At 44.1% G+C, this 26,135-nt stretch overlaps 1 protein-coding gene across 1 annotated transcript in view; it reads right to left on the bottom strand.

The window, feature by feature from the left end:
- The window catches only part of ACSL5 (acyl-CoA synthetase long chain family member 5), a 41,415-nt gene extending 24,619 nt beyond the window's left edge, over positions 1 to 16,796 (bottom strand). The window contains exons 1-2 of the mRNA XM_058543987.1: positions 16,538 to 16,796; positions 1,481 to 1,665 (exon numbers count right to left, since the gene is read on the bottom strand). Coding sequence (XP_058399970.1) covers positions 1,481 to 1,636 — 156 coding nt within the window. The 5' untranslated portion in view covers positions 1,637 to 1,665; positions 16,538 to 16,796. The remainder of the gene's footprint in view (positions 1 to 1,480; positions 1,666 to 16,537) is intronic.
- Positions 16,797 to 26,135: the final 9,339 nt, after the last annotated feature.

The following is a 26,135-nucleotide window of genomic DNA, read 5'->3' as shown; positions in this document are numbered from 1 at the left end:
AGGTATATTTTCAAGTCATGGGAGAGGAGGGTTTTTCTCAGCTGTGACGATTTAGAGCAGGAATTGGCAGACTATGATCTGGGGCCAAATCTGGCCTGTTACCTGCTGTTATAAATAAAGTTTTACTGGAACACAGCCATGCACATTCATTTATATATTGTCTGGTGCTATCACACTACAACAGCAGACTGAGTAGTTGCAATAGAGCCCATATGGCCTGCAAAGCCTAAACTATTCCCTGTCTGGCCTTTACAGAACATGTTTGCCAACCCCTGCTTTAGAAGAATCAAGAGGTGGTGAGACTGAAACTCTAGGATGAGGAGACGAAAGAATCTAAGTGACAAAGAAAAACTGTCTTGGAATTAGGAAGAGATCTCATTGAAGGAAATTATGGAAGGCAAAAGGAGGAGTTTTAAGAAAGAAGAAGTCTCAAGGCAATTGAGAGGAAGGCTGAAGGAGAAATTATTAAATTTAGAAATTAGATTCTGAGTGACCCAGAGAAGTTTGAGGAGATGGTAGTGGTAAAGGTCAGATCTCAGTGGATTGAAGTCCAGAAGAGGAAATCAACAAAGAGACTACTCTTAAAGAACTCTAGTAGAAAAAGGAAGGACTGAAAAGAGACGGTGGGCTGAAGCAGCAGGATCAGCAGGCAAGGAAGATGACAGTGAAGAACATGCGAATATACCAAAATAAGAGGGAAGGTGGTGGAGAGTGGAGGTAACTTGGAGTAAGAGTCCCGAGCAGAGGAAAGAAGTTTATAAAAAGATCAAAAGGGGTTAGCTTTACAAAGGAACAGGAATGCTTTTTTCTCTGAAAAGGGCTGATGATGAAAAATGATGGAGAGAGCATTTCTGGAGGTTTCTCTTTGCTCAGAGATAGAGGAAGCTATGTGATTTGCTGAAAGACGGGGAATTGTGGGGAAAAGCCCAGTTCAACTTCTGCCAGCTTTAAGAATGAATCTTAACTCAAAGCTAGAATTTAACTCAATAACTTCTTTACCATTCTCAGACATTGGATATCTCAATGAAAATGTTCTCCTGCCCCTAGATGACTCTATCATCTAGATAATGAGTTGGCAAACTTTTTCTGCAAAGGGCTAGATGGTAAATACTTTAGGCTTTGTAGGATACATACGCTCTGTCCCTCTTTTTTGTTTTTTTATGTATTCCTTTTAAAATGTAAAAACTATTCTTAGTTTGCTAGTCTCAAAAAAAAGGTAGATTTTGCCTGTGGGCTGTAGATTGCCAACCCCAGTCTAGATTACTGGCGTCATAAGACTTAGCTGTGGCTTCATTCTTATTACAAAGGAAAATGTGCTACTAACAGAAGTTTAAATTTGCAGATTTTCTGTTGATTACTAACCTAAAAGGCTTACCTTCCCACGCTACACTCAATCCCCTTCATGAGTTATCCCAAGGTCTTGAATTACAGTTTGTGTTCGATCAATGTTGAGAAACTAAAAAGGTGATTGGTAAGTTACCTCGATTTCCACTGACTGGTTGTTGAGATCAACAGGAGGCAAGACTGACTGAGGTCTGTTGATCAGCCACATGAAGATGGCGGTTCCAAAGGTCACGATGCAGATCAGTGCCGGGGTTGAAAGTGGGGAAAACAAGAAGTTAAAGATAAAAAGCATCTTTGTGAATAGCAGCAGGAAATTCAGGCCTTAAAAAAAAAAATAAGGAAAGAAAAAGTTAGAGGAAATGGCCGTATTTTTTTATGCAATAGTTCTCTGTTTACAGAAGGACACACACACACACACACACACACACACACACACACACACGCACACGGCTTCTAGCCCTCCAAATAGCCAGGGTTGGATCTCTCTAGCAGCAGATTTCTCCTACTGTTTGCCTTAGCAGTGTTGAAAACAATAGAACGCGCCCTCCACCCCTGCCACTTAACTGTCCTCCCACAAGGCGGAAAGGATCAAAGGAAACAAGTTAATCATTTTCCAGACAGTTTTATAAAAATGACTATTCTTTTATTTGTGGCCCACAAAGCCTAGAAGAAGCCCTCCTGGACCCGAGATAAGCTGGTAGTCAGAGGAGAGCACTCCAGAAAGCTTCCCTGCCCCCGGTGACGGAGGGTCAGGAAGGGCTCTTCTGCCTGGACTTCCCCCGTATGCAGAAACCAAACAGAAGAAGGAACCTCTGGAGAGGTGACTCCACAGATTTTGGAAATCAAGTATTCTGCATGAAGGGCATTTCGTGCTGGCCACATATATCTTGCTTTCTTTTTTTTTTGTGTGAGGAAGATGAGCCCTGAGCTAACATCTGTCGCCAATCCTCCTCTTTTTGCTGAGGAAGACTGGCCCTGGGCTCACATCCGTGCCCATCTTCCTCCACTTTATATGAGAGCCCGCCACAGCATGGCTCGACAAGTGGTGTGTCAGTGCGCCACCGGGATAAGAACTCACTGGGCTGGCCCCCCTTGCTTTCTCTTTTGAAGTGTCAGGAGGGTCTCAGAGATCAACAGGGTCACAACTTGCTCTGACCAATGTCCTCTCCTCCAGGGATCCTGGAGGAACCATTTTTACTGGAGGCAGCATTAGCTGGATACGTGGAAAGGGTGCTGGAGAATGCACCCAACACCAGGTAGCAAGTGAGCGTTGAAGATTTAATCCAGGAAGAGATCTCAAGAACTGAAAGCAACAAAGGCTTCCCCCAACACAGCTTTTCCTGTAGTTTCTAGCCAAATTCAGCTTCAAACTACTCTAATAGAAGGGACTAACATTTGCGCAGTTGCTAGCAACTTATTCTTGCTGAAGTCATCTCTCCTAACTCTTGTCTCACAGCTTTCAGACTTGATTAGGATAACAACAGCAGCAAATACATGAGCACTGAATGTATGCCAGGCACTGGGCTAGGCTGTTTGCCTGGATCATCTAATTTAATCCAACCAATGTCATGAAGTAGCATTTTACAGAAGAGAAAATAGAAGCTCCCAGAGGTAAAGTGACTTGTCCAGGGTCACTCACTATTTCCCATTGCTGCCTCCCCATTGTAAAATCTACAAAACCACAACTCATTTTTTCCTTAGAGAGTCTAGCCACAGAGTTCAAGGAGACTGAATTTGTCTGGCACCTTACGGGTAACACCAAAAGAAATTCAGAATTTGCATTCTTCAAAGTTTACTGCAGTGTGCTACGGAACACGATCTCAGAGACGAGGCCAAACACTCCCACTCAAAATCAAGAGAACAAAGCAAGCCCAGTAAAAAGCTCTATCAGATCATGATCCTAGTCGTCCTTAGAGCTCAAAGGCAGCTGCCATGAGCTGGCATCGGGACTTTCTCCATTAAGGGAAACACTTCATTCCACTCTAACAAAGGCTATAAAGCCAGGAGTGTTGTGTGGGAGCTGGAACAGCTACAAGGACCCCTGAGTCACTCTTATCATTTTTTTGCTCCCTGATTGGCTATTACCTGAATTTGGAGTAGTCTCTTTCCATTTTATGGAGGGAAACTGAACTTCCAGATACTGGGATGACTGTCCCCAGCTTTTTGATTTCTTACACATCACATGGGGAAGAAAAAGAAGACAAAACCAAAACAAAAGCGAGGCCCCACAGGTGCTAGGTTACCTAACAGCAGGTGCTATTGTGACCACCTGCCAGGATTCTGAGAGCTGGGGCTTTTGGAATCCAGCCTTACCTGGATTTGTATGGTGAAGTGACCCTCCAGGAGGCAAAACATGTTCAAGAGCCAGCCATGCAGGATACCATTCTAAGGCCAGCCACCCCAACTCAGGCTGAGAAGGGGGGCTGCTCCAGGGAAAATTGCAAAATTGATAGAGTGGGTAGCAGTGTCAAAGGGAAGAGAAATCTACTTTGTGCTTGCCCATCCTGCCGGCCACCAACGCCTTTCTTAGCCTGGGCCACTGGGCCACCGGTCTAGGAGTATCTTTTGATCTGATTCTTCCCTCTGCCCTAATCCCATCCTCAAATTAAGAGATTCTTATCTCCGCCTCCCTTCTCAGCTAGGGGAACACATTGTTGCACTGAGGACTTCTGCCCTCTTCTTACAGATGACAGATTTACATTTTAACGGGACACTTTGAAAACAATGTCTTCAAAAGAGGGTCTAAAGGTGAAATTTCTGTTCAGATGTGGCAGTATGGGATTCGGGGAGGAGGGAGGGTTTATAGCCTGGGATGTAACACAAAGGGAGAAGAGAGAGGGGGAACCCAGGACCAGTCTAAAGGCGGCGTGTCGTGTCAACTCTGGCTGATAGTTACCACATAGTAATGTGACCCCTGGGTCACCAGATTGTCAAATTGTTTTCTCCCTAGAAAATCTGGAACATTGGATTTTTATGAAACTCAATTTTAACTATTGGTTCAAATAGTAAGAATCTGGTATGGGATAAACAAAAACATCTGGTTTAATCTGGCCCACAGTCTGTCAATTCTTAAGCACTCCTTTTAAACATACTTCAGTCATATTGCCCACAAATGGGATGAGACTGACCCCTTCATCACAAACAAGGGAGATATTTATGAATGCCAAGACCACAGTTTCATGAGAAGGAAAACACTCTGCCTACATTGGCAACGGATTTTATCGGCAGAAGACGTTGAAGGGTGTATCTATTTGTCAACAGAAATAGCTTACTCACTTTGTTTGCTATTGTTGACCAGGTATCCAATTCAAACAGGATTTCAGATGGTTCCTCCCTGCTTCCCCATATTTCTTTTTTAATTGAGGTAAAATTCACATAACATAGACTTAACCATTTTAAAATGCATAATTCAGCAGCATTTAGTACATTCACAATGTTGTGCAACCATCACCTCTAATTAGTTCCAAAACATTTTCATCACCCCCAAAAGGAAACCATGTACCCATTAAGCAGTCACTTTCCATTCCCTCCTCCCCCAGCCCTTGGCAACCACCAATCTACTTTCTGTTTCCATGAATTTACCAATTCTGAATATTTCATATAAATGGAATCATATAATACGTGACTTTTTGTGTCTGACTTCTCTCATTCAGCATAATATTTTCTTCTTCTTCCTTTTTTTTTTTGCTGGGGAAGAATAGCCCTGAGCTAACTTCTGTGCCAATCCTCGTCTACTTTATATGTGGGTTGCTGCCACAGTGTGGCTGATGAGTGGTGTAGGTCCACACCTGGGATCCGAACCCGTGAATCTGCTACCAAAGCAGAACACGCCGAACTTAACCACTGCACCACGGGGCCAGACCCCAGTACAATATTTTCAAGGTTTATCTATGTTATAGCATGTACCAGTACTTCATTCCTCCTTACAGCTGAATAATATTCCATTGTATGGATAGACCACATTTGTTGATCCATTCATCAATTAATAGAAATGGGTTGTTTCTGCCTTTTGGCTATGGTGAATAGTGCTATGAACATTCATATACAAGTTTTGTTTGAATACCTATTTTCAATTCTTTAGGGTAAATATCTAAGCGTAGGGGCCAGCCTCACGGCGTAGCAGTTAAGTTCACGCACTCGTGAAGCTCTGCTTCAGCAGACCGGGGTTCGCAGGTTCGGATCCTGGTCCTGACTGGTGCACCACTTGTCAGGCCATGCTGTGGTGGCGTCCCATATAAAGTAGAGGAAGATGGGCACAGATGTTAGCCCAAGGCCAGTCTTCCTCAGCAAAAAGAGGAGGATTGGCATGGATGTTAGCTCAGGGCTGATCTTCCTCACACACACACAAAAGACACATTTTTAACCTCACGATGCTAGTGCCAGAGAGGATTTGTGACCATATCAACTCTCTCACTATTTAAATGGGAGAAACTGAGGGCCTCTGATAAGGCGAGTATTTCAGGTTCCACCATTTTACTGGACTGGGAAGCTCTGGTTACCTGTCTAACCTTTAGAATTGGTTAACATTTCCAGATGTGTTCAAATAAATGAGGGAAAAAGCCACCATCTCTCTTGTCACATGTCCTATGTCACTCAGATTACAATTCTGCTTCAGTCACCCCACAGAAGCTGCGGAACGTAGTTGGTGTGATGGCATTTCCTCTTTCCTTGACATCACTCCTAGTTGGGAAAGAATGGGGTAGGGAGAAGTGCAGTAGTGGTAAAGAAAGAGAAGAGAGAGCTGTGTTATGCTGCCTCTGGGAGTTCCTGTTCTGGGTCATCTACAGACGGTGAGCAGGCCACAGTACACACGAGGAGGGCCCCAAGTGGGAAGCTTCCTCTGCTTTCTGGCATGGTGATAGTGACGTGCCTCCCTGCCTCAACCCCCAGGACGCTCGTTTGTTCTCAGCTCTTCCCCTTGATTCGCTCCAGGGCCCTGCCTTCCTCTGGGCTACGGATAGCTATAGCCAAAGTTACTCATCTCCTGGCTCCTACAGCGTTTCATTCCCAAGCTAAGCTGAAGGATACCTTCTGCCTTCACGCCTGCTTGCAAGCTCCCAGGACCAGCCTTGGTGTCCAGTTGTGACCGCCCCATATTCAACTTTGGGTTTTGCTCCTTTGTGGATTTGGAGCAGCATTTCTTCATTCAGCCTCATTTTCTTTGGATAAAGTCCCTAAATGGCCCCTTCTACTCTAACATTCAAGTTTTTGGTCAACTGTGTTTACTATTATGAATCTTTCAGGCTATCCCTATAGCCTATAAACGATTTTTCTTTTGATAGTCCCTTTCTTTTAAAAGATTTTTTTTTTCCTACCTGTATTCTGCTCTTCAACCAGAAGTCCATTCCCACCTTAAAACCTCTGGATTTGCTCTTCCCTTTGCCTGAAACACTGTTCCCCAGAGGTCGGGTCTCAACTCAAATGTCACTTTCTCAGAGGCTCGCTCTCTCTGATCACCCTATTTAATATGGTCATTTCTACCCCAATCACTATCATGGACCTTGCTTTCTCTTCCGCATGACACTGTTCACTATCTGAAATAGTCCTGGTCCCTTATCGTCAATTGACCCTACTGAACTGAGGTTCTAATTGGAATAAGGATTTTCATTTTGTTCACTACTGTGCCTCCAATGCCTCCACCGTGTCTGGCACACAGTAAACTTTCAATGAGTGGTTGCTGAATAAATGACTAGTTTTCAGATTCAAAACTGTCTGTTCTAAATACTCTCAGTTAAACCCATTTTTCCTTTAGTAAAACTTCCCCACTCCCAAACTCCCAAAACTTAGGTGATCAAAAGTCACTCTGGCCAATCTTGAGATGGGTACTCCCAAATCAATATTTTGGCAAGGTGTTGGGTCAGGGATAGTGGGTGATGAAAAGGATGTATTTTTAACACATATCAAGGACCACTCGGGATCAGTTGATACTTCCAGGCTTGGAAGAATCTACAAGATGAATCTTATCAAATGATGTCATCTACAGTAGTAAGTAGGCAGAAAGTCTAGCCTAGAAATAAATAATTCTGTTACTCTGGGTTTCTGGAATTCAAAGGACAGTAAGATATATTATCTTTCTTTTAGGCCTAAAGAACTAACTATTTTCTATGCAATAGAGAGATATAAATTGCAATTATAAGCTTTCCAAAAAAAAAATTTACCTTCTAGAAAATGCCACACTCATTTGGATTTAATTGGTCTCTCTGTTCTCTTGCATGTGTAGGCTTATTCTGTGGTGATAGAAAGCTCACTGAAAGGGAGACCAGAGTCCTCAAGTTCTTACACCCAATTAGTTAACACATTCTTCCATACTGACTTACTTATTCTAGACTATGTCACAAGTCTTCACAACTCACAATGACTCCCAAGGGGCCTGTGTGTTATTTAGGAAGATGTTTTTGATATTTTGCCTTCTAGATTGGGCTTTAAGTTGATAACCCAGCCTCCATTGTTATTTCCCCTAAATTCCTTCCAACCCCACTTAGGAGGCCTCTATCTCAGTCCTTAACTGCACAGTCAATATTTCTAGACAAATTCCAAAGTAATGACAAAAAGGTCAATAGGACATTACAAACCAATAGCTTCATGAGCACACCTGGAAGATTCTGATAGACTTTTCCTTACCATGCAATGAACGTGAACCAGATATGTGTTCTGTTGCAAGATCCTTCACCCAACTTCCTCAGAGCCCTGGAGCTAAGGGGTTTTCACCTTTTCTTATACCAGTTTACTTTTCTGCATGAAATGTAGCTTTCTTCCACTAAGAAATAAAAAATAACACGATTTGAGACAACAATCTTGTCTCGCAAAACTTAGAGAAAAGCCTAATATGGAAAAGTATTGGTTCCTAAGGAGGGAAATCTCAGCTACCCATGCTATTTTAAATGATTCAAAGATCAAAAGGGCCAACATTCAGTTATAGCTGAGATAAAAATTTGTTGTTATATTTCCCAACTAAAAAAAAAAATAGCGGAGAGGGGAATTCTAAAAAACCCTCTGAAGAAATAAAAGGCAATTAGAAACCATGAGATAATTCAGTAAGGTGACCAGTTACCAAATTGGTAGCCAAAAAGCCAATAGCTTTCCTATATTTCATGCAAATAACTAATTGGAAAATGTGCTGTTCACAATAGCGTACATAAGAATAAATGTTTAAAACCTATATTTAAAAAATTTAGATCTGAGAGACATAAGAAGGCTTGAAAAATAGAAGACATACCTGAAATAGTCAAGTGGATCTATTTCCCTAAATGTATCTATACCCTAATAAAGACCAATAGAATTTTTGGGGGAACTAAAAAGTTAATTCTAAAGTTCACCCGGAAAAATAAAACTTACAAACAGAGTTAGAAAATTTTTGAAAAATAACAGGAATTGAGTGGGTGGCAGAGAGGTAAACATTACCAAATCTGCTTACTATAGAGATATAGAAGTTTTTATTGGTCATGAAAAGACAAATCTATGTAATGAAATAATCCTGAAATACTCCCAGTGGATGCAATTATCATACACTAAATTGCATTTCAAATCAAGATGGATTTTTTTCACTTACAATGAATGTGTTGAGACAACTGTCTAGCCATTCAGAGAGAATACATAAAGCTGATTACTGTCTTACTCCTTCAACAAAAATACATTGAAGATGGATCAAAGACAAATATAAAACACTGAAAACCGTAAGAGTATTTGTGGGTAAAAAGTCTGAGAAATATTTTTATAATCTTGGCATGGGGAAGACTCAAGACAGACACAAAACCTAGAAGCTGTAAATGAAAATGTTGGCAAGTTTGATTACATAAAATTAAAAAAAAATATTTGCCCTGCAGAAAATATAGCAGAGACAAAGTCAAAGATAAACTGGGAAAAGTATCAAATACTCCAGACAGAGAAAGAGCTCATTTCCTCCATAAGGAATGCTTAGAAGTCGATGAAAAACAAAACACGACCCAATAAAACAAAGGTCAGAGGGCATGACCAGAAAGCTCACAACAAAACAAACAGGTTACTTAAAATTAGGCAAAGACATTCAACTTCATTTATAGTTTTTATAAATGCCAATTTAAATGAAATGCCTTTTCCCCACTCATTAGCAATGATGAAACAGTGCAAAATGCACTGTCAATCGCGGAAACAAATGTGTTGCAGCCTCCTTGGAGATGTGCCCATTGCCCTCTATCACAATTTAAAATGCGTGCCCTTTGACCTAATGACTCTACTAGTAATTTATCCTATAGAAAGGCATCAGCTCAATAAAGTTTATCACAAGTGGCCGTGTAAGTTTCCAGTCAAGAATGTGGGCTCTGAGTCAGATGACTCAGGCTCAAATCTTGCTTGGTGGTCATCCTTGTCACCTGGGGTAGAAAACCTTTGTGTGGTTTCTCATCTATAAAATGACCACAATAATATCTCCCCCATAAGGCTGTCACCCTGATTACAGGAATTAATGTACCCATAAAGTGCTTAGAACAACACCTGGCACATAGGCTCAGGTTTTAGCTTTTATGTTCATCGTCATTAAATCTATAGGATTATTTATAATGCCAGAGACCAGGAAAGCTGCCTTTGATAGGAGAATAACCTCATAAATTATAGCATTTCCACACAATGGAACTCTTGACAGGTATTAAAAGGAATAAAGCAGATCTGTATGTATTGATGTGGAAAGAGCTCTGTGATATATTACCAAGTAGAAAGAAAAAAACCTCTTGGAAAAGACATTTGCTTTTGTGTTTCTGAAAGGTTAACCCTCATAGGAAAAGACAGATGGAAGAGGAGAAATCACGAATAGATCTTCCAGAAAGTTTCACATATTCAATCATTCAGCCAAAAGATATTTAAAGGCTTAGCTGTATACTGGGTATCATTCCAGGTCCTGCGGATATAACCATGAAATCCCTGCCCCCCTAGGGTTGTATTTTATTGGGAAGTTTGACAACAAGCCTGAACTATAACTAGATTATATAGTACCATGGAATAAAAATAGAGAGTAGGGAAAGAGGGTCGAGGGGACAGCTAGGGGTGAGTTTTAATTAGGGAGGTAGAGTAGGTCTCCTGGGAAGGTACCACTTGAGAGTATGTGCCATTAATGTGAAATATGCATGCTTTTTAAAAACAAACAACCAACCTATAAATGAACAACTCCAAATTATCCCGCCTCCGACTTAGGCGGCTGACTTAGAAAGTTCCACCACCTTGGTTGGCGGCATTTCATGTGAAGAAACCTGAGAATACAGCCTCTGCTTCGTTTCTAAAAGTGCAGCTCTCCCACCACCTAAGCTCCATGTGACAGGCAGCCTTTCCCCAGTGTTCACGTTGTGTATGGCGCTTCTCAGCCACTGAGTAAGCCAGTCTGGACAGCAGCTCTCGGGGTGGAAATATTTTTCATTCGTTTCTTATCAGATAAGAAACCAGACCACAGGTGAAGGTTGAGGCACAGGGCCGAAGGGCCCTGAAAGTGCGTCTTTCAACATTTACTGCAGGGAGCTAAGAAGAGAGGACGGCATAAGATCCTGACCTATGAACCTGTAGATATCATCCTAGCCACTCACCAGTGTCCCGGTGCTCAGGCCACTGCCTCACCTTAGCCTTCTCCATCAAGCAGGACCATGTCACCAGGCACAGGTAGCTCTCCTCATTTGGGGGCCTGGCACCTAGCGTGCTCTGAAGCACACACACCAGGGGATGTCCCCAGGCAGATGGAAAAGGGCTTCTTTATCATCTCTACAGGGTCATGCAGGGCAGAGCAGGGAGACAGCATTATGAAAGGGGATCTCTATTAAAACCCCAGAGGGTGCCTGAGTAGGCATTTCCACACCATGGAAAGATTCTGTGAGTGTTTAAATAATTAAAACAGGAAAGTGATATTAAGCTCCCACATCTTTCTCTTCCTAGCCCAATTGCTGGATGGCATCCAACAGTTCCAGTTTGTAAGGCAGCTGGCAGAGAGAGGACGAGGGCTAGGCTTGGGACAGATTCCCCAGCCTGCAAGCGAGCACACCATAAATAAATCGTGAGGGTTTCATGCATATCCATTGGTAATATCTTTGCTTATGAATCGCACACGAAAAGCTACAGGACCCAGAGCTCAGGAGGCTTGTGAGAAGTGCAGCAGAATCAGCTGTTTCCTGGACTGAATCTCAGGAAAGCTTCCTGTGACTCCGTGGACAACTTGGTCACTCCCAGGCAGTGTCCTGCACCCAGGACCATGCGTGAGATACCGTGGGAACCCACTAAGTGCCAGTGAGTCGCCTTTTGCCCACCATTGGCACAAGTTCAGAGAAAGGCAACTAGCGAGGGGAGTCTGTTGAAGGAAAAGGCTGCAGAATTCAATCCCACAATGACATGCTATGCTCCTATAAATAGAGGAGAACAGAGTCAGCCGAGTCCTCCTCAGAAATGCCACAGCCAGGCCATGGGAAGGGCGATGGTAAGCAGCCTGACCTGACTGAGATCGAGGTTCACTCGTTCTGCAAGCATTTGAAAATTTGAGCACCTACTGTGTGCCAGGCAGTGTGTTCAGCATGGGAAAAGCACACTTAGAGTTCATAGTCTAATAGGGGAAAAAGCCAATTTCTCAGGCAGTAAGCAAGTGCTTTATGGGATGTACCCCAGCTTTGGGAGCATCTGGTAGACTAGAGAAGTATGTGTGAGGCAAGAGACACATTTACCCTCTGCACTTTAAATTTACTTATTTACTTTTAATAAGGCAAACAAAGATCTTGGACCCACTGTATGCCCAGCACTGTGCCATGTGCAGAGGGACACACACTTAGAAGACATAGCTCCTGCCTTCTGGGGACTTATGAGCCTATTGAACACTAAAAACACTTATAGAATGATTCAGTGTGTGGGATAAGCCAATTAATTTGAAGAAGGGAGAGGCTAGTGTAGACCAGAGTAGATGAAGGTGGATGTATGGAGCACTAGACCTTAAAGGATGTGTGGTCCTTGATCGCCTGGTTTTACTGCCAATAGTCTCATTTCCAGGGTCAGTTAAGGATGATGACTCTACCAATGAAGCCAATGGCTAGTAACACCCCAACTATGATTCCAACCAGGGTCACTGTTGCCAAACCATCTTTCTCAACTGTTGTCTGTGTCTCACCATCCACTTTTTCCATGGAGAGATCAGTCACCACATTAGGTTGGATAAACCAAAGTGGAAGGGAGGAACGGGAATACCCAGATGTGGGGTGAAAGGTAGAGTATGGGTAGAGGCACTAAAGTGGGACAAGCATGACTTTTGGGGAAGGGAAATGGTGAAGAGGTATTTCTCATGGAGGTAGAGGATCCCTCTTTAGTTGAAAAGGGAAAAAAGAAAAAGCCTCCAGGAAGGCTGAATGAGACAGTGTTTCGGGGCTGGTGTAGACACTACGTCACTGGAGTCATTTGCGTTCACAACCAGAGAGCCTTGGGATGCCAGGCCTTGGCCAGTTGAGCTGAGTGGTATTGAATAGGAAAGCCTTTGTTAAGTCAAATACCAAAAGTCTCTTAACTTAGTCCACAAAAGATAGCAGAAGATAGTTGAGTTAGGCTGGTGACAGGCAGTGACAGATCCCACTTGATCTCATATTAACATAGTCAACCTGGATCTACCACTGTGCTTCCAACAAACCACAGTCCACTGAGGAAACCTTGTCTCCATCAACATCCCCAAAGCCTTCCCAAGTCTGTTGCTGACCAAGTGAGTTAGGAAAGAATTGAGTCAGGCAAACCAGTATCAGAAGTCCAGTGGATTTGATAAGAGATCCTCTGAAAAGACAGGCTGGACAAAAGCCTCTGTCACCCATGTCAGGATAAAGACAGGGTGACGCAAGAGGTTGTGAGAGAGGCCTCCCTGCCTGGCCTGTGCAGAATCAACCTTCACACTACCTGGCCCAGCCAATGGTCAGGGGTCATCAGAGTCAAAGTGCAAACAACAAGCTTTATTGCCAAGAGTCTCATTTCTGAGCGACAGACTTTCAAGGCCATTGCCTTTCCAGGTACCAGAGCAACAGCTCTACCACTTACCAGATGCATGACCCTGGGAACAGTTACTTAATGTCACTGAGCATGAGTTTCCCTCAACTGCATGCAAGAAAAAGCAGGTGACAATCCCTATTTAAAAGGGATACTATGGGTGGACCTTCTAGCACACTGTCGGGTACATGATAAACCCTCAGTAAAGACCAGCTCCCTTTTCCCTCTTCCACTTACATCAGTTTCTAACTCCTTGTCAATATCAGATGTTCTATTTTGAGACCTCCCAAAAGAGAAGAGATGATCATGGTCTTCATACCATAACTGCCCTTCAATTTATTTGCAAAGGTCTTAACAACTCCTCATATCTATTTAAACAGAGGATTTCTGGTTGGAGAGGACAGGGTCCACCTCTGAGCTCAGACCTAGCCATCTCCTCTGACCCTATCCCACCCCTGCATCCACCCACAAGCCACTCATAACCTCACAGCTCTTAATTTAGAATTTCCCATGGAGACCCAGAGATCCCCTACCAGCTCCCCCAAAGAGGGTTGATACCGTGGCCTGGCCATAGCAGTACAAGGGCTGCCTGACCTTCCAAACTCCAAAACTCATGTATTTATGCAAACAACATGAATTAAGAGCCTGGGAAATATCAGGCCCTCTGCAAGGGGTAAGAGAGAATGAGAAAATCCATTTCTCACCTCAAGATGGTCACATGGGGGAGAAACACACAGAGAAGTGTTTACCACAGAGTGTGGCAAGAGCAGTGATGGCTCAGCTCAGTGCTGCTGGGGACACGTCACTCTTGCAGGGTGTTGCCAGGCACAAGAATCAGCTAAGGCTGCACCCCAAAAGAGGATCAGTGCATCTGCTGGCCGTGGCACATGAGACAGACAGGAGCAGAAACTTCATTCCTACTTTCTAAAAAATTGCCAAATCCTAGGGTAAGAATTCACCTGCCTACAGGTGGAAGGATTATTATTTTTAGGGAGGGGGGGTGCAATTCACATAACATAAAATTAATCATTTTAAAGTGAACACTTCGGTGGCATTTAGTACTTTCACAATGTTGTGCAACTATCACCTCTATCTAGTTCCAAAACACTTATGTCACCCCCAAAGGAAGCCATGTACCCATTAAGCAGTTACTCCCCATTCCTCTATCCTCTCAGCTCCTGGCAACCACCTATCTGCCTTCTGTCTGTATGAATTTGAAATGTAAGGATTTTCAAAAGAGAAATTTCTCCCAGTTTCTAATTCTTTGGCCCATGTGATAACTAGACCGATTAGAAATTGAGGCACGGTTTGCCTTGGGAACTAAATGAGCCAGAGTTCAAATTCTAGCTTCAATCTCTTCCTAGTGTGTCCAGCTTCTCATTTCTGAGCCTGGGTTTCCCCAACTATCAAACAGAGAACCTGCCTCATAGGACTGTTTTGAAGATCACAAGATAAAAGCCCCATAAAACAGTTAAGTACAGCGCTGCCCCCTAGAAAGTATTCAATGAATGGTAGCTGTACTATCTGCAGTTCTAGAAAAATGTCAAACCGAAAAGTACCCAATAAAGATGTGAACTCAATATTTGCCCAGGTCACCACACATGAAAATCTTTTTACCAATGAAATTTTCTAGGAGATCTGAAGAAAGGCTAACTCTACACATGAGTGGATGGAGTATGGTTTTTAGCCTTACACTGACTGCAGCTTCAATCCCAGTTTGACAACTGGCTGCTTTGTGATCTTGGGAAAGTTGTTTCACCTCTCTGAGCCTACTCTCTCAACCATAAAACGGTGAAAGCATCCGCCTCATAAGATTGTCTTAATTAAATGTAAGAGTATCTACTATAAGCTGGTGCTTAACTGGCTTCGTCTTCCCTCTCTCCATCCATTTCCCTGACCCTGTCTCCTTCCCTGACCCCCAGCCTCCCTGTATAGTCTGTGGCCCCCACTGGATGTTCGGCACTCAGGCACTCAATGATACATTGATATTATTGTAGGTGTCTTTGCCCTCAAGGAGGTAGAATATACGCTGGGAGGGAAGACTATTTTAGGTCAGGACCTAGCCAAATGCCTGGCCAAAACATTCTGTTTGTTCTGGATAATGCTTGTTAAAAAAAAAAAGTTAAATTGGAATGTGTTTATCTGGGGTCCCCCTGCCTTGCATTTTGCCAGAGTCCCCACCACCTGCTACTTATTACATCCCATCTACTTAGCTTTATTACCGGACCGTTTTTACTGAGCTATATTACACAAGTATTTGTGACTCTTGTTTTACTTAGGTTTTTGTTCCTTTGATGGTGCCAAGCACACAAGTGATGCCTACAAGATTTTACACCATGCTTCTTCCAAGACTATTGTGTGTTCACCTCAAATACTTGTCAATTGGAGGGGACCACCAGAGAGTAACTCCCATGCCGGAATATAGAGGAAGAGATCAAGCAAAACCAATGACTTCTTCTTTTTTTTTTCCCACTAAACCAAACTTTTACTTTTTAAATTAAATTAAATTTAATTTAATTTAATTTAATTTAATTATTTAAAAAACTTTTAACCTTATTTTAATCTTTTATTTAATTTTTAAATTTTTAAAATTTAAAATTTCATTTAATTATTTAAATTTTATTGTTTCCAAGACTCTGCCTCTGTTAGAGAATACCAATCACCTACAAGTTGGAGCTGTAGATTCAACTCAACTCTTCAAACCACCAAAAATGTTGATACGCACAGCAAGTCCCAACTGTGGAGTCCCTTCCCAAAGTTCGCTCCTTGAAGGTCATTGGAGTTCATTTTAGATTCAACCTGTGGCCCTATCCCTTAAAATAGATCCAACTTCATTCAGAAATTATTCCATCAGTCACTCATCCATCAGCTCTTACCATAGGAAGGAGTCAAAGTCCAACCAGGAACTGAGGGCAACCTCCATCCCACCACAGGGGAGCTATGGCAGATGCTCAGGCCCACAAAAAGAGGTCTCACTGTGGTTCACCTCCCCCAAGAGAGGCAGGAGAAAGAAAATCCCATCCATGCCCCCCACTCCTCCTTCCCCTCTCCCCACCTGATGAGGAAGGTTTAAACGTGTCCCTTAGAGACCTGGGAGAGAGAGAGCGCTGACACGTGCTTGGAACACACACAGCAAGCTCTAGATTCGCTGAAGCTGGGGGTCAGGATGCCCCCTCAGCCTCTGCCCCATGCTTACAACACCCCTTGCTAAAAACCTCCTTCCAAAACGTCTTCTTACCCTCTTAGGGGGCTGCATGTCTTGGTGCTTCCAGCGAAGGGGGCTTCCTGGCTCTGAGTTCTTCCTGGCACGTGGGTCCCTGCTCCTCTTCTTTCACCCCTAGTTCCTCCAGGGACAGGGGGGCTTCAGAGCATCCATGCAGACAGAAGGCCACGGCTCAGAGTGTCCCCAGTTCTGCCCTGCCTGAGCTGTCCCGAGTCAGGCCATGGCGGGGCTCTCTAACGTGCTCGGGACTTCACTTCCTGGTTTTTCTTTCACAACTGAAAGTGGAAGTGTTCTGACCAGGAGGAGAAAAGCCGCCAAAGCTGCCCTGGCTCGTTGTCAAAGCCTTTAACTCCAGCCTCTGACGGCTGAAACAAAAGCCAGCCTGCATCTGCACAATTCACCCTCTCCTCCTTTGTCTGACTAATCCAGACAAAAACCAAATAAAAATGACTTGAGGTGCCCCCCTCAGACCACTCGTGCCCGAGAGGCCATGCCACTCCCAGCTACACTCCCAGGACAGGAAGTTCCAGCCAGAGGGCACCTCAGCCCTCACAGGCCTCCTGAGACCCCCGGGGGCACCTGGAGGAGGCCCAGCCCAGCACTGTTTGCCAGCTCCGTGTTGTGTCACCCTCTCTCTGATCCCCAGTGTACCTGCCTCAGTCCCCGAAGCAGTTCTGATAAGACCAACACAACAAGAAGTCAGGAAGGACAGGCACAGGGACGAAGAAGCTTTCTTCTTTTGCTCTGACATGTCGGCTCATCCTTTTCATACCTCCACATTTAAATTAAAAATGTATTCTGCTGCCTCCCTCACCTCCCACATTCAAACTGGGACATTTTTAAATCATAGGAATATACAAGCACACATGTCGTTTGCTGTCAGATTGATCCTGCATCTTGTAGCTTCTGGAAAACTCCACTGTACATGTGTGAGACAGTGATAACTTATTAGTATTATTATAAAAATTGTTTGGAGGGGCCGGCCCAATGTTGTAATGGTTAAGTTCACGCGCTCCACTTCGGCGGCCTGGGATTCTCAGGTTCGGATCCTGGGAGTGGACATACACAATGCTTATCAAGCCATGCTGTGGCAGGTGTCCCACATATAAAGTAGAGGAAGATGGGCACGGATGTTAGCTCAGGGCCAATCTTCCTCAGCAAAAAGAGGAGGATTGGCAACAGATGTTAGCTCAGGGCTAATCTTCCTCACCAGAAAAAAAAAAATTGTTTGGAATGTACAGACTCTCTGGAAGGGTCTTGTGGATTGGTCTACAGGGTAGGAAGACCTGGAGTTGTCTCTTTGGATTCACCTAAGGCTGTGGCCACAGAAGGGCACAGGAGCTTCCATTCTCAGATTTGGAGGCAGAAATCACAAGTTCTCCTGCCCGCCCCCCAACAGTCATCCCAGAATTAAGCAACACTTTCTCCAGCCTTGATTCTTTCAAGAAGGCTCACGATAAGTTCAGCAGGAGCCCAGCCCTTTGCTAGAACTAGATTAGGATTCGTTCTCTCTACAGAAAGTCCTAAAGCCTCCAACTGAAAAAGCCAGGGTGAGCTGTGCCACAGTCTCAGGAAACATGAGCTGATCCTTTGGCCTCACAGGAGCCCACTTTAGACAAGGGAGAAAGATGAACTATGGGAAGACGAGGGTAGCCCCTGCCATTCCATCTTCTAGGCCATCTCATAGCTGGAGGAACTCTTGGCTTTGCTTAGTTTCAAAAGCTCATCTCCCCAAGGGGCAGCTTCCTCCAGCAGAGTGCAGAGGATGGCAGAATGAGCGTCAGGTCTCAGCCCCTGTAATGCCGCTGGACTCTTCCCCGGGTGCTGTCTTCTTTCACCAAAGCCATGAAGAGCTCAGGGCCAGAGGATGAGCCTTTGTTTCTTTACTGGTTTCTTCCAAGCTTGAATGCTCAAGTTCAGAAGAGTCTGGGTCATTCTAAAGTTCTAGCAGAATTGCATTCCTTTTCAATCCTATGTGCATATGAGTGACACTCCCAAGATTTGAGGGAATAATGGAAAGTTTTGGCAACACACAAGAATTCTGCATTATGCAGCTGGCGGTAGTGACAGACTGATCAGGATTTAGATCCTAGCCACACCACCTCCTGGCTATGTAGCCCAGGCCATGCTGTTTAACAGACCAGAGACACATTATTCGTCTATGGAATGGGACAACACCATCTACCTTACAGGAGGTGGTGAGCCCATGTGGTAACACATTGTCATACATCTACTACGAGACTCCAGCATCTAATAGAATATCTGCTAAGGATTCCCTTCCCCCTCTCCCTTCCAAATGGGAATCACTGCCTAATGAATGGCCTTTCTAACCATATTGATACAGAAATTTCTGAATGGAAGATGAAAGAAACCCACATCCTGGTTTTGTCTATAACCCTTAAAGCTTTTAAATCTGTTCTAGTTGCATTTAGTGAAATTAAACTACTTTCCCTTCCAAGTCTATCTCCTGCCAGCATTCAGACAGCTTCGATATTTCTACCTCCTTTCCAATTGACTTTTAATTTGCTTCCCACACAAGTTAGCTGAGATTTCTACTCAACCAAATGTAATTTCTGTTGTAAAAGAGGCTTAGGCTGAAAATAGATAACGTGTTCCACCTTCTTCCTCCCAAACCACCCCCATCCCTGCTATCCCATAGATATATAAACTATAGAGCAAATAGCATTATCACAGCTTACCTTGTAAGAATATTCTCACTTCCAGGGGCCAGGAAATGCACGCTTCATGTGTACCCCTGGCTGTTTTGGTTTAGCACCACATGCAGGAACCTCTGCCTTTTCCACAGCTCCTGCGATGGGGACACACCTGAAGCCAATGCGTACCGACCTGAGAGTGGCCAACAAGCTCCGGTGGAAACTTTGAACCTGTTGCAATAGAAGTTCAAAGGTAGAAGTTACCTGTTCAAACACTTCTGGTAACTTCTGACAGTGAGAAGTGTAGAATTTGGCGAAAGGTTAAAACAAGAGACCGTTATGCAATAGGCTTAAGAGGAAGGAAAAAAAACAAGGTGACAGCATTCAGCTCAGACAGCTAACGTTTAACAAGCAAAATCTTTTTCAAAGCCCATACCTCAGGGGAAGGGAAGGGGGTAGACAGGACTTTAAATCTGCTTTTTGGGCAGAATCCTTGACATTGTGATGGGAAGAGGAATGTCTATATAATAAGAGGAAAAATGTGCTCCTTGAGTTTAGGGTGAGAGAAAAATGAGAAGCCACTCTGATTGGCTCAAGCTATAACTGTAGGATTCAGATAAGCAGAGGTCTGCGTTTAGAGACCAGTCTTCTAGAAAAGACCAGTGACCCTTCTAGAATTTAGAATGTCTCCAAGACAACCAAATAAAGCAAATCACTCGAGTCTAGACTGAGGGACAAGCCTGGCTGAGTGGCATTTAGAATGCAGAATCATGGATACAGCCTGCACCATCCATGGTTCAGCTAGGCCCTTGAAGAAGCAGCGTTGCTATTGCATCATTGATCAGCCTATCCTATTCTCTCTTTCGTGTTTTTTTTTTTTTTTTGTGAGGAAGATCAGCCCTGAGCTAACATCCATGCTAATCCTCCTCTTTTTGCTGAGGAAGACCGGCTCTGAGCTAACATCTATTGCCAATCCTCCTCCTTTTTTTCTTTCCCCCCGCCAAAGCCCCAGTAGATAGTTGTATGTCATAGTTGCACGTCCTTCTAGTTGCTGTATATGGGACACGGCCTCAGCATGGCCAGAGAAGCGGAGCCTCAGTGCGCGCCCGGGATCCGAACCCAGGCTGCCAGCAGCAGAGCGCGCTTACTTAACTGCTAAGCCACGGGGCCGGCCCTCTCTTTCGTTTTGAAGTCACTAGTCACCATTCTCGATTCCAAAATCCTTAAGACTGCAAGGCATCATTACTGAACAAAAATGATGGATGGAGATGAAAGAGGCTCTGGAGATTTTGTTCAATTTGTTTTACAGGTGAGGCCATTGAAGCCTTTTCAAGTGAAAGAAATCACCTGGAATCACACAACCAGTTAATCATCAAGGCAAGACTACCACAGACAACCACCGCAGTGTCTTTGACCCTATGTGGTGCTGCTTTGTTGATAAATGTTTATTTAATCACCAGCAGACCTTAGACACTTGAACACTGTCTGTGTATCAGGCCTGCAGGAATTTGTGGAAATGCTGCATTAGGTTTCCTCTTATTGTATTTGGTCAGGTGGCCAGCATCAAAATCAGAAGCCAATACCACCTCCTGCTGACGCCTGCATGAAGGAGTGGCTATCACCTTATTAGGTCAGATTCTCATTCAAGTCTTAGATATGTTAACTCTTTAAGGTCACCTCTTGCCGCAGAGCCCTAGTTCTGCCCGAGTACCTGAAAGAAAAGGGCTTCCAAAAGAAGATACAGCTCAATGATAACTGGGAGCATGAATCTCACTTGATTGGACTAATGCCAAGTTGTGTTAAGTAGCAACCCACTGAACACCTTCAGATGCCACACTTCCCAGAGGGCAAGATGATCCAAGCCAGTGGCTCCCATTAGTGAGCATCACAACTCCCTGGAGAGCTTGTCACAACACAGATTGCTGGGCTGGTACCAGAGTTTCAGACTCAGTAGGCCTGGGTTAGGGCCTGAGAATTTGCATTTCTCACAATTCCAGGTAAGTGGATGCTGCTGGTCTGGGAACCACGCTAGGAACACATTAGGAGCAGCATTGCTCCAAGCAGCCCCCCTGCCTTCAATGGGCCCAACTACTGAAATGCCAAGAGCGACTGTTCAGGGTAGTCTTGGCTATGGTGACCTCGCAATTGGGAGGACAGCTCGACACAGAGTGGAACTCATTACGTGCTCTAGAAGAGAGGTGTTACTCTAGAGCAGCAGACAGGCCAGGTCCCAGAGTAGTGCTTCAGCAACAGCAGGAGGTATTTCCACTCACTGTCCCACTCTCCTTTATATAAATGTCAGTGAAAGCTGCACAGCCATCACAGCTAGACAACCCATGTGGATATGAGTGTGGGTGTGTAGGGGGCATCACCTAATCCAACAACCATAACTTGATTCTTGAGAGTACCTGAGACGACAAAAGGTGAAGCAGCTGGCTAGGGTGAGGTGTCAACTTAGCAGGAGAAGGAAGTCCAGAACCCAGGTCTCCAGTGCCCTAGCGGGCTACACCATCTCTTGATAAACCATTGTGTCCTATAGCATCTCTCTTCAAAAGAACACGTCTTAGATAAGTCTCCTTTGCAACATCCTCCCTTCTTCTCTCCCTTCCCAGAGCCAAATGCATTTAGAATTCAATAAAAAATTCATTTCAGGTTTGGGCATCCCATAGCCCCTAAAAAGTGCAAACATTCATTGTTTTAGGTCATTCACAGGTGAGGTGCCGAGGTGTGAAGAGTCTGACCCAAGAGCCACAGTTCTGACACGTGCTGCTCTGGTCCGTTTGAGTACACTCCCATCCCTTTCATAGAAACAAAGGAACCACACATTTCATATACAGTAATTCTAGAAGACCAGAGGCCAACATTCCAGAGTTTTGTAACACAGCCTGGATACAGCCAAGATACCTCTTATGATAGGGGCTGGCAGCTCTTTGGAAGCAGAAACAAGGTTTTCCCCATTTTTGAGAGCAGGGAAAGACAGACCTGATAAGCAGGCCGACTTTACATAGTGCCACCGTGCATTTGTATACCTCCTCCCAATTATAAAGCACTTCCAGACTATCTCTTAACAAACCTGTGAGGTATGACTGGGGACAATACTTTCAACATCTACACCTTTGGTGGCTGCTGGGAGCCAGGCCCCATGACAATGACTTCATTTGGCCCACACAGTAAAGCCACCAGGTAGTTATGATTTGTACAGATGAGAAAATGGAAGCTCAGAGAAGGTGTGTCACCTTCCTAAGATCATATAGCTTGTTCATAAGGTGATGGTGGTGGTGGGGTCAAGTATTATTTTTTTTTAATAATTTCAGGCTATTTTGCAAAGCCAGGTGATTTGCAGCTTATCCCTGGAAAGGAACCTTTCTTTATGGAGCATGATTGGTTGCAAAACAGATTTTAGAGCAGGTAGGGGGCATGAATCGGGGCGCCAAATATTATCTAAAGATCTTTGAGGGATGTTTCCTGATTCCAGATGTCACTGAAACTAAGTCCTTCTAGAGGAAAGTGGAATTTCTCCTTTTAATAAAACTTCCGCCCTCAGAATCCAGAAGATTCATCTTAAACCTCTGGCTCCTCTGCTTTAGAATACTTCCTTGGATTCAGATTATGGAATAGTTACTCAATAATGCTCCTTGTAAGCATTCTGGGTGATGGCAAAGAAGAAAGACGGAGATGAGGAGAAAAAGAGAAAGCACAAGATGTCTGGAGTAGCTGGGACATGTAGGCCATGGGGAACACCTATTTAGGAAGGATCCTAGGCTGTTTTGACTATTAATCCAAGTCTTTAGAAGTCAGACAACATGCCCCAAGAAGAAAGAGAAGCTCATTCCTAGAGCTATAGGCTGAATCTATTCATGTGAACTTAGTAACGATGGATCAGAATGACGAGAGGCAAGATGTCCCTCCCTAGAGTTAGCTGTACAGCAGGGCAGAGGTTGTGATGGCACAAAGTGGGCAAAATTAAAGCTGTGGTGGACTGATCTTTAGTTTCCCACACGGCAGAGTTGACTTCGAAGTTTACCCTTCTAGTGAGGTGTGAAAAGAAAGGGGCGAAGTTCCTTCAACTCTTAACAAGAGTGACATATTTGGCCATTCCAATGATCAGAATTCCATACCCACCCTTTCCTTGGTTATCTGATGTTTCAAAAGGCTAATGGTACTCAAAGTACACCTTATAGGATAGCAATCTTAGGTTTTCATGCCAGCTCCTTCTGAAGGCCTTTGAGATGATCATGATTATGAACGTTATTGAGCACTTCCCATGTGGCCACACTGCGCTAAGAGCTTTGTCTGCAATATCTCATTTAATCTCACAGCAACACTATGAAGAAGTTCTTATTATCATTTTGCAGAAGAATAAAGGCTAAGAGAGGCCAAATAACTTGGCCAAGTCATGTGGCTAACATTCGGCAGAGCCTCAGAGTCAGATTTTGAGCTCAGGTAGTCTTGAGTCCAGAGCCCAAGAGATACCTATGATTGAGTAGGATCCACTCAATGAACCCCTTCCAATCTTGTGTGTTTATATGTGCATTTCTCTTGGAAACTTGCACTGGTTTCTCAAAGAAAATTAAGAACAGTCGCTCTAGAGAGAGCAGGACCGAATGCCAGCCACGTGGACCTGATGCCAAGGGTGGAACAACAGCCGCCCTTTTCCACCTTGGAAGGGCTTCCCATCCGCCTGGACGTCCTTCCTGCCGCTGAGCTCATTTCCCACACAGAACCTTGCATCACTCAACTGAAGGGAGGGGACAATGCACCACATATTCCAGCTGTGCATCCCCCAGCTCTTTCTGCTGCATTGTCTGCTGTGCCATAAGTGCCCACAGCTCTATTCTGGGCCCCACTGTCAGCCCTGCACCATGAGGCTTCACAGTGCACATGGGGAAAGCTAACCCCACAGCTCGGTGTCTGTAGCAGCTTGTTTTGCTCAACTTGGGCCACTGACAGCAGTAGCTTGGGCACCTGAGATCTTGAGGCCGCTTTCTCATTATTTGTGGGAAGGAAGTATTACTCAAGCATGAGCTCTTAGTTCACAAGAATGGTGTTTGCACAGATTGCAATAAAAAGCTTACACTAAACCCAGGTAAGCATCCCCAACCACATAAAAACAACACACAGAGGGCAAATTGCCTTGAGACTTAGATCTGAGCTTCCCAACTGGCGAGCCATGGCACACTGGTGGACCAAGAGATACTGATCCCTCAGCCCTTACAGAGGCTTGGTCTGTTCAATGAACAGCCTCATCTAGGGGTTTCAGTGTCGCATATAAGTACTATCATTCTCAGGGTCGTGATGTCAACAAGGTTGGAACACAGTGAAACAGAGAACTTGCTCCTTTATCAGCAAGAGCTTCCCAAGAGCATTCAAGAATCAGGTGGAATGTGTAAAGGTTCCTAAGAGAGGTGTCAGCTCTAAATTCCCAGAACCTTCAACAGCCTCACAGGAAACATCGCTGTTTCCCAGCAGGTTAGAAGTATTGCTCAGAGAGAAGATTTAGACCGCACTGCCCAATACTGTAACCAATAACCACATGTGGCTCCTGAGTGCTTGAATTGAGGCAAGCCTGCACTGAGATGTAAGTACAAAATACAAACCAAATTTTGGAGACTCAGTATGAAGAAAATAACATAAAATCTCAATTTTTAAAATGTTGATGGCATGTTGAAATGATATTATTTAGGATATACTAAGGAAGTAATCCTACTTGTTCTTTTTATTCTTTTAAATATGTCTGCTGGAAATTTTTAAATTACATATGTGGCTCACACTCTATTTTTCTTGGACAACGCTGCTTTAGACCAAAGGTACTCTGCCTTAAGGTTTATAAAATAAAAGCAAAAGATGGTGTTACCCAACGGCAGCAGTGAGCATGTTACAACTGCTGGGTGAACTTGAAGACAGTGCTGTCTTTTACCTGTTCCTTTGGTTTCTGTAGCAGCAGCGGTTTATTCCTTTGCATTTTCATGGCATCTATCAAACAGAGCTTATGATCTTGACTGAAGCAATAGTCCCTTATTATAAAACTGCTGCTATTCATTGACCATTGTTCCATGCTAGGCACTACACTGTGTGCTCTACATCTATTACTTCATCTAATCCTCACATCAGCACATCAGGGTAATTACAGATGAGGAGACTGAGGTTCAGACAGTACATAATTTGTCCAAGCCAGCTTCAGTCTCACCCCAAACCTGCACTCCCAACCACTCTGCTACACTGCCTCGTACAGGAGAGTGTGGGAGAAACCTCAGATAAGAGCTCCAATACTTTGGAGGAGTGCCAACACCTCCCCCCTCACCAAGCCTTTAAGGACGTCACCCTCTGCTTTGCAGCCTTGGTTCCCTGGGCTCACAGCATGGGAGAACAACTCAGAGTGCCTAGCTAGGGAGTTATTTGGGAGCCTTTATCTTAAGCAGAGTGGAAATGCCAGGAAGTGGGAGTGGTTTTGGTCTTTCCAGACAAGAAACTGAAGAGGGTGGAGGAGTCAGAGAGAACATCCTGCCTGGCTTTAAATGGCCAGATACCAGAGACGAGCAGCCCAGATGACCAGCCTCGTGTCACACAGGTCCCCAACTGGCTTGGATGGAGAAGCATATCATTCTTATGAGTCAAATGTATATAATCCCCAGTGAGAGATGTGTTAAGGCAAGGTCACGTTCTTGATTCGATCGGTACTTGGGACACAGTGACAACAAAGGTATTCTTGGAAAACTTAAAAATTGTATGGAAAGTGGCTTGGGAAGTGATTACATCACTGTTAATCCTTTAATATCTTTGATTACTGAGTACCTGGAGCAGGCAGCCGACCCTCCTCCCCAGGACTTTCTGAAAGTTTTTGCTCTTCATGCTAAGGCTTTATTGGGGGGTGGGAGCAGTAAGCTGGAAGGCAGGATCAAAGACCACAAAATAAATATTCAGATCATAAACCTGGTATTTAGGCCAGACCAACCTGCTAA

The sequence above is a fragment of the Diceros bicornis genome, chromosome 6 (assembly GCF_020826845.1).
Source record: "Diceros bicornis minor isolate mBicDic1 chromosome 6, mDicBic1.mat.cur, whole genome shotgun sequence".
Lineage (NCBI taxonomy): Eukaryota > Metazoa > Chordata > Mammalia > Perissodactyla > Rhinocerotidae > Diceros > Diceros bicornis.
This window is presented reverse-complemented; position numbering and strand designations above follow the sequence as displayed.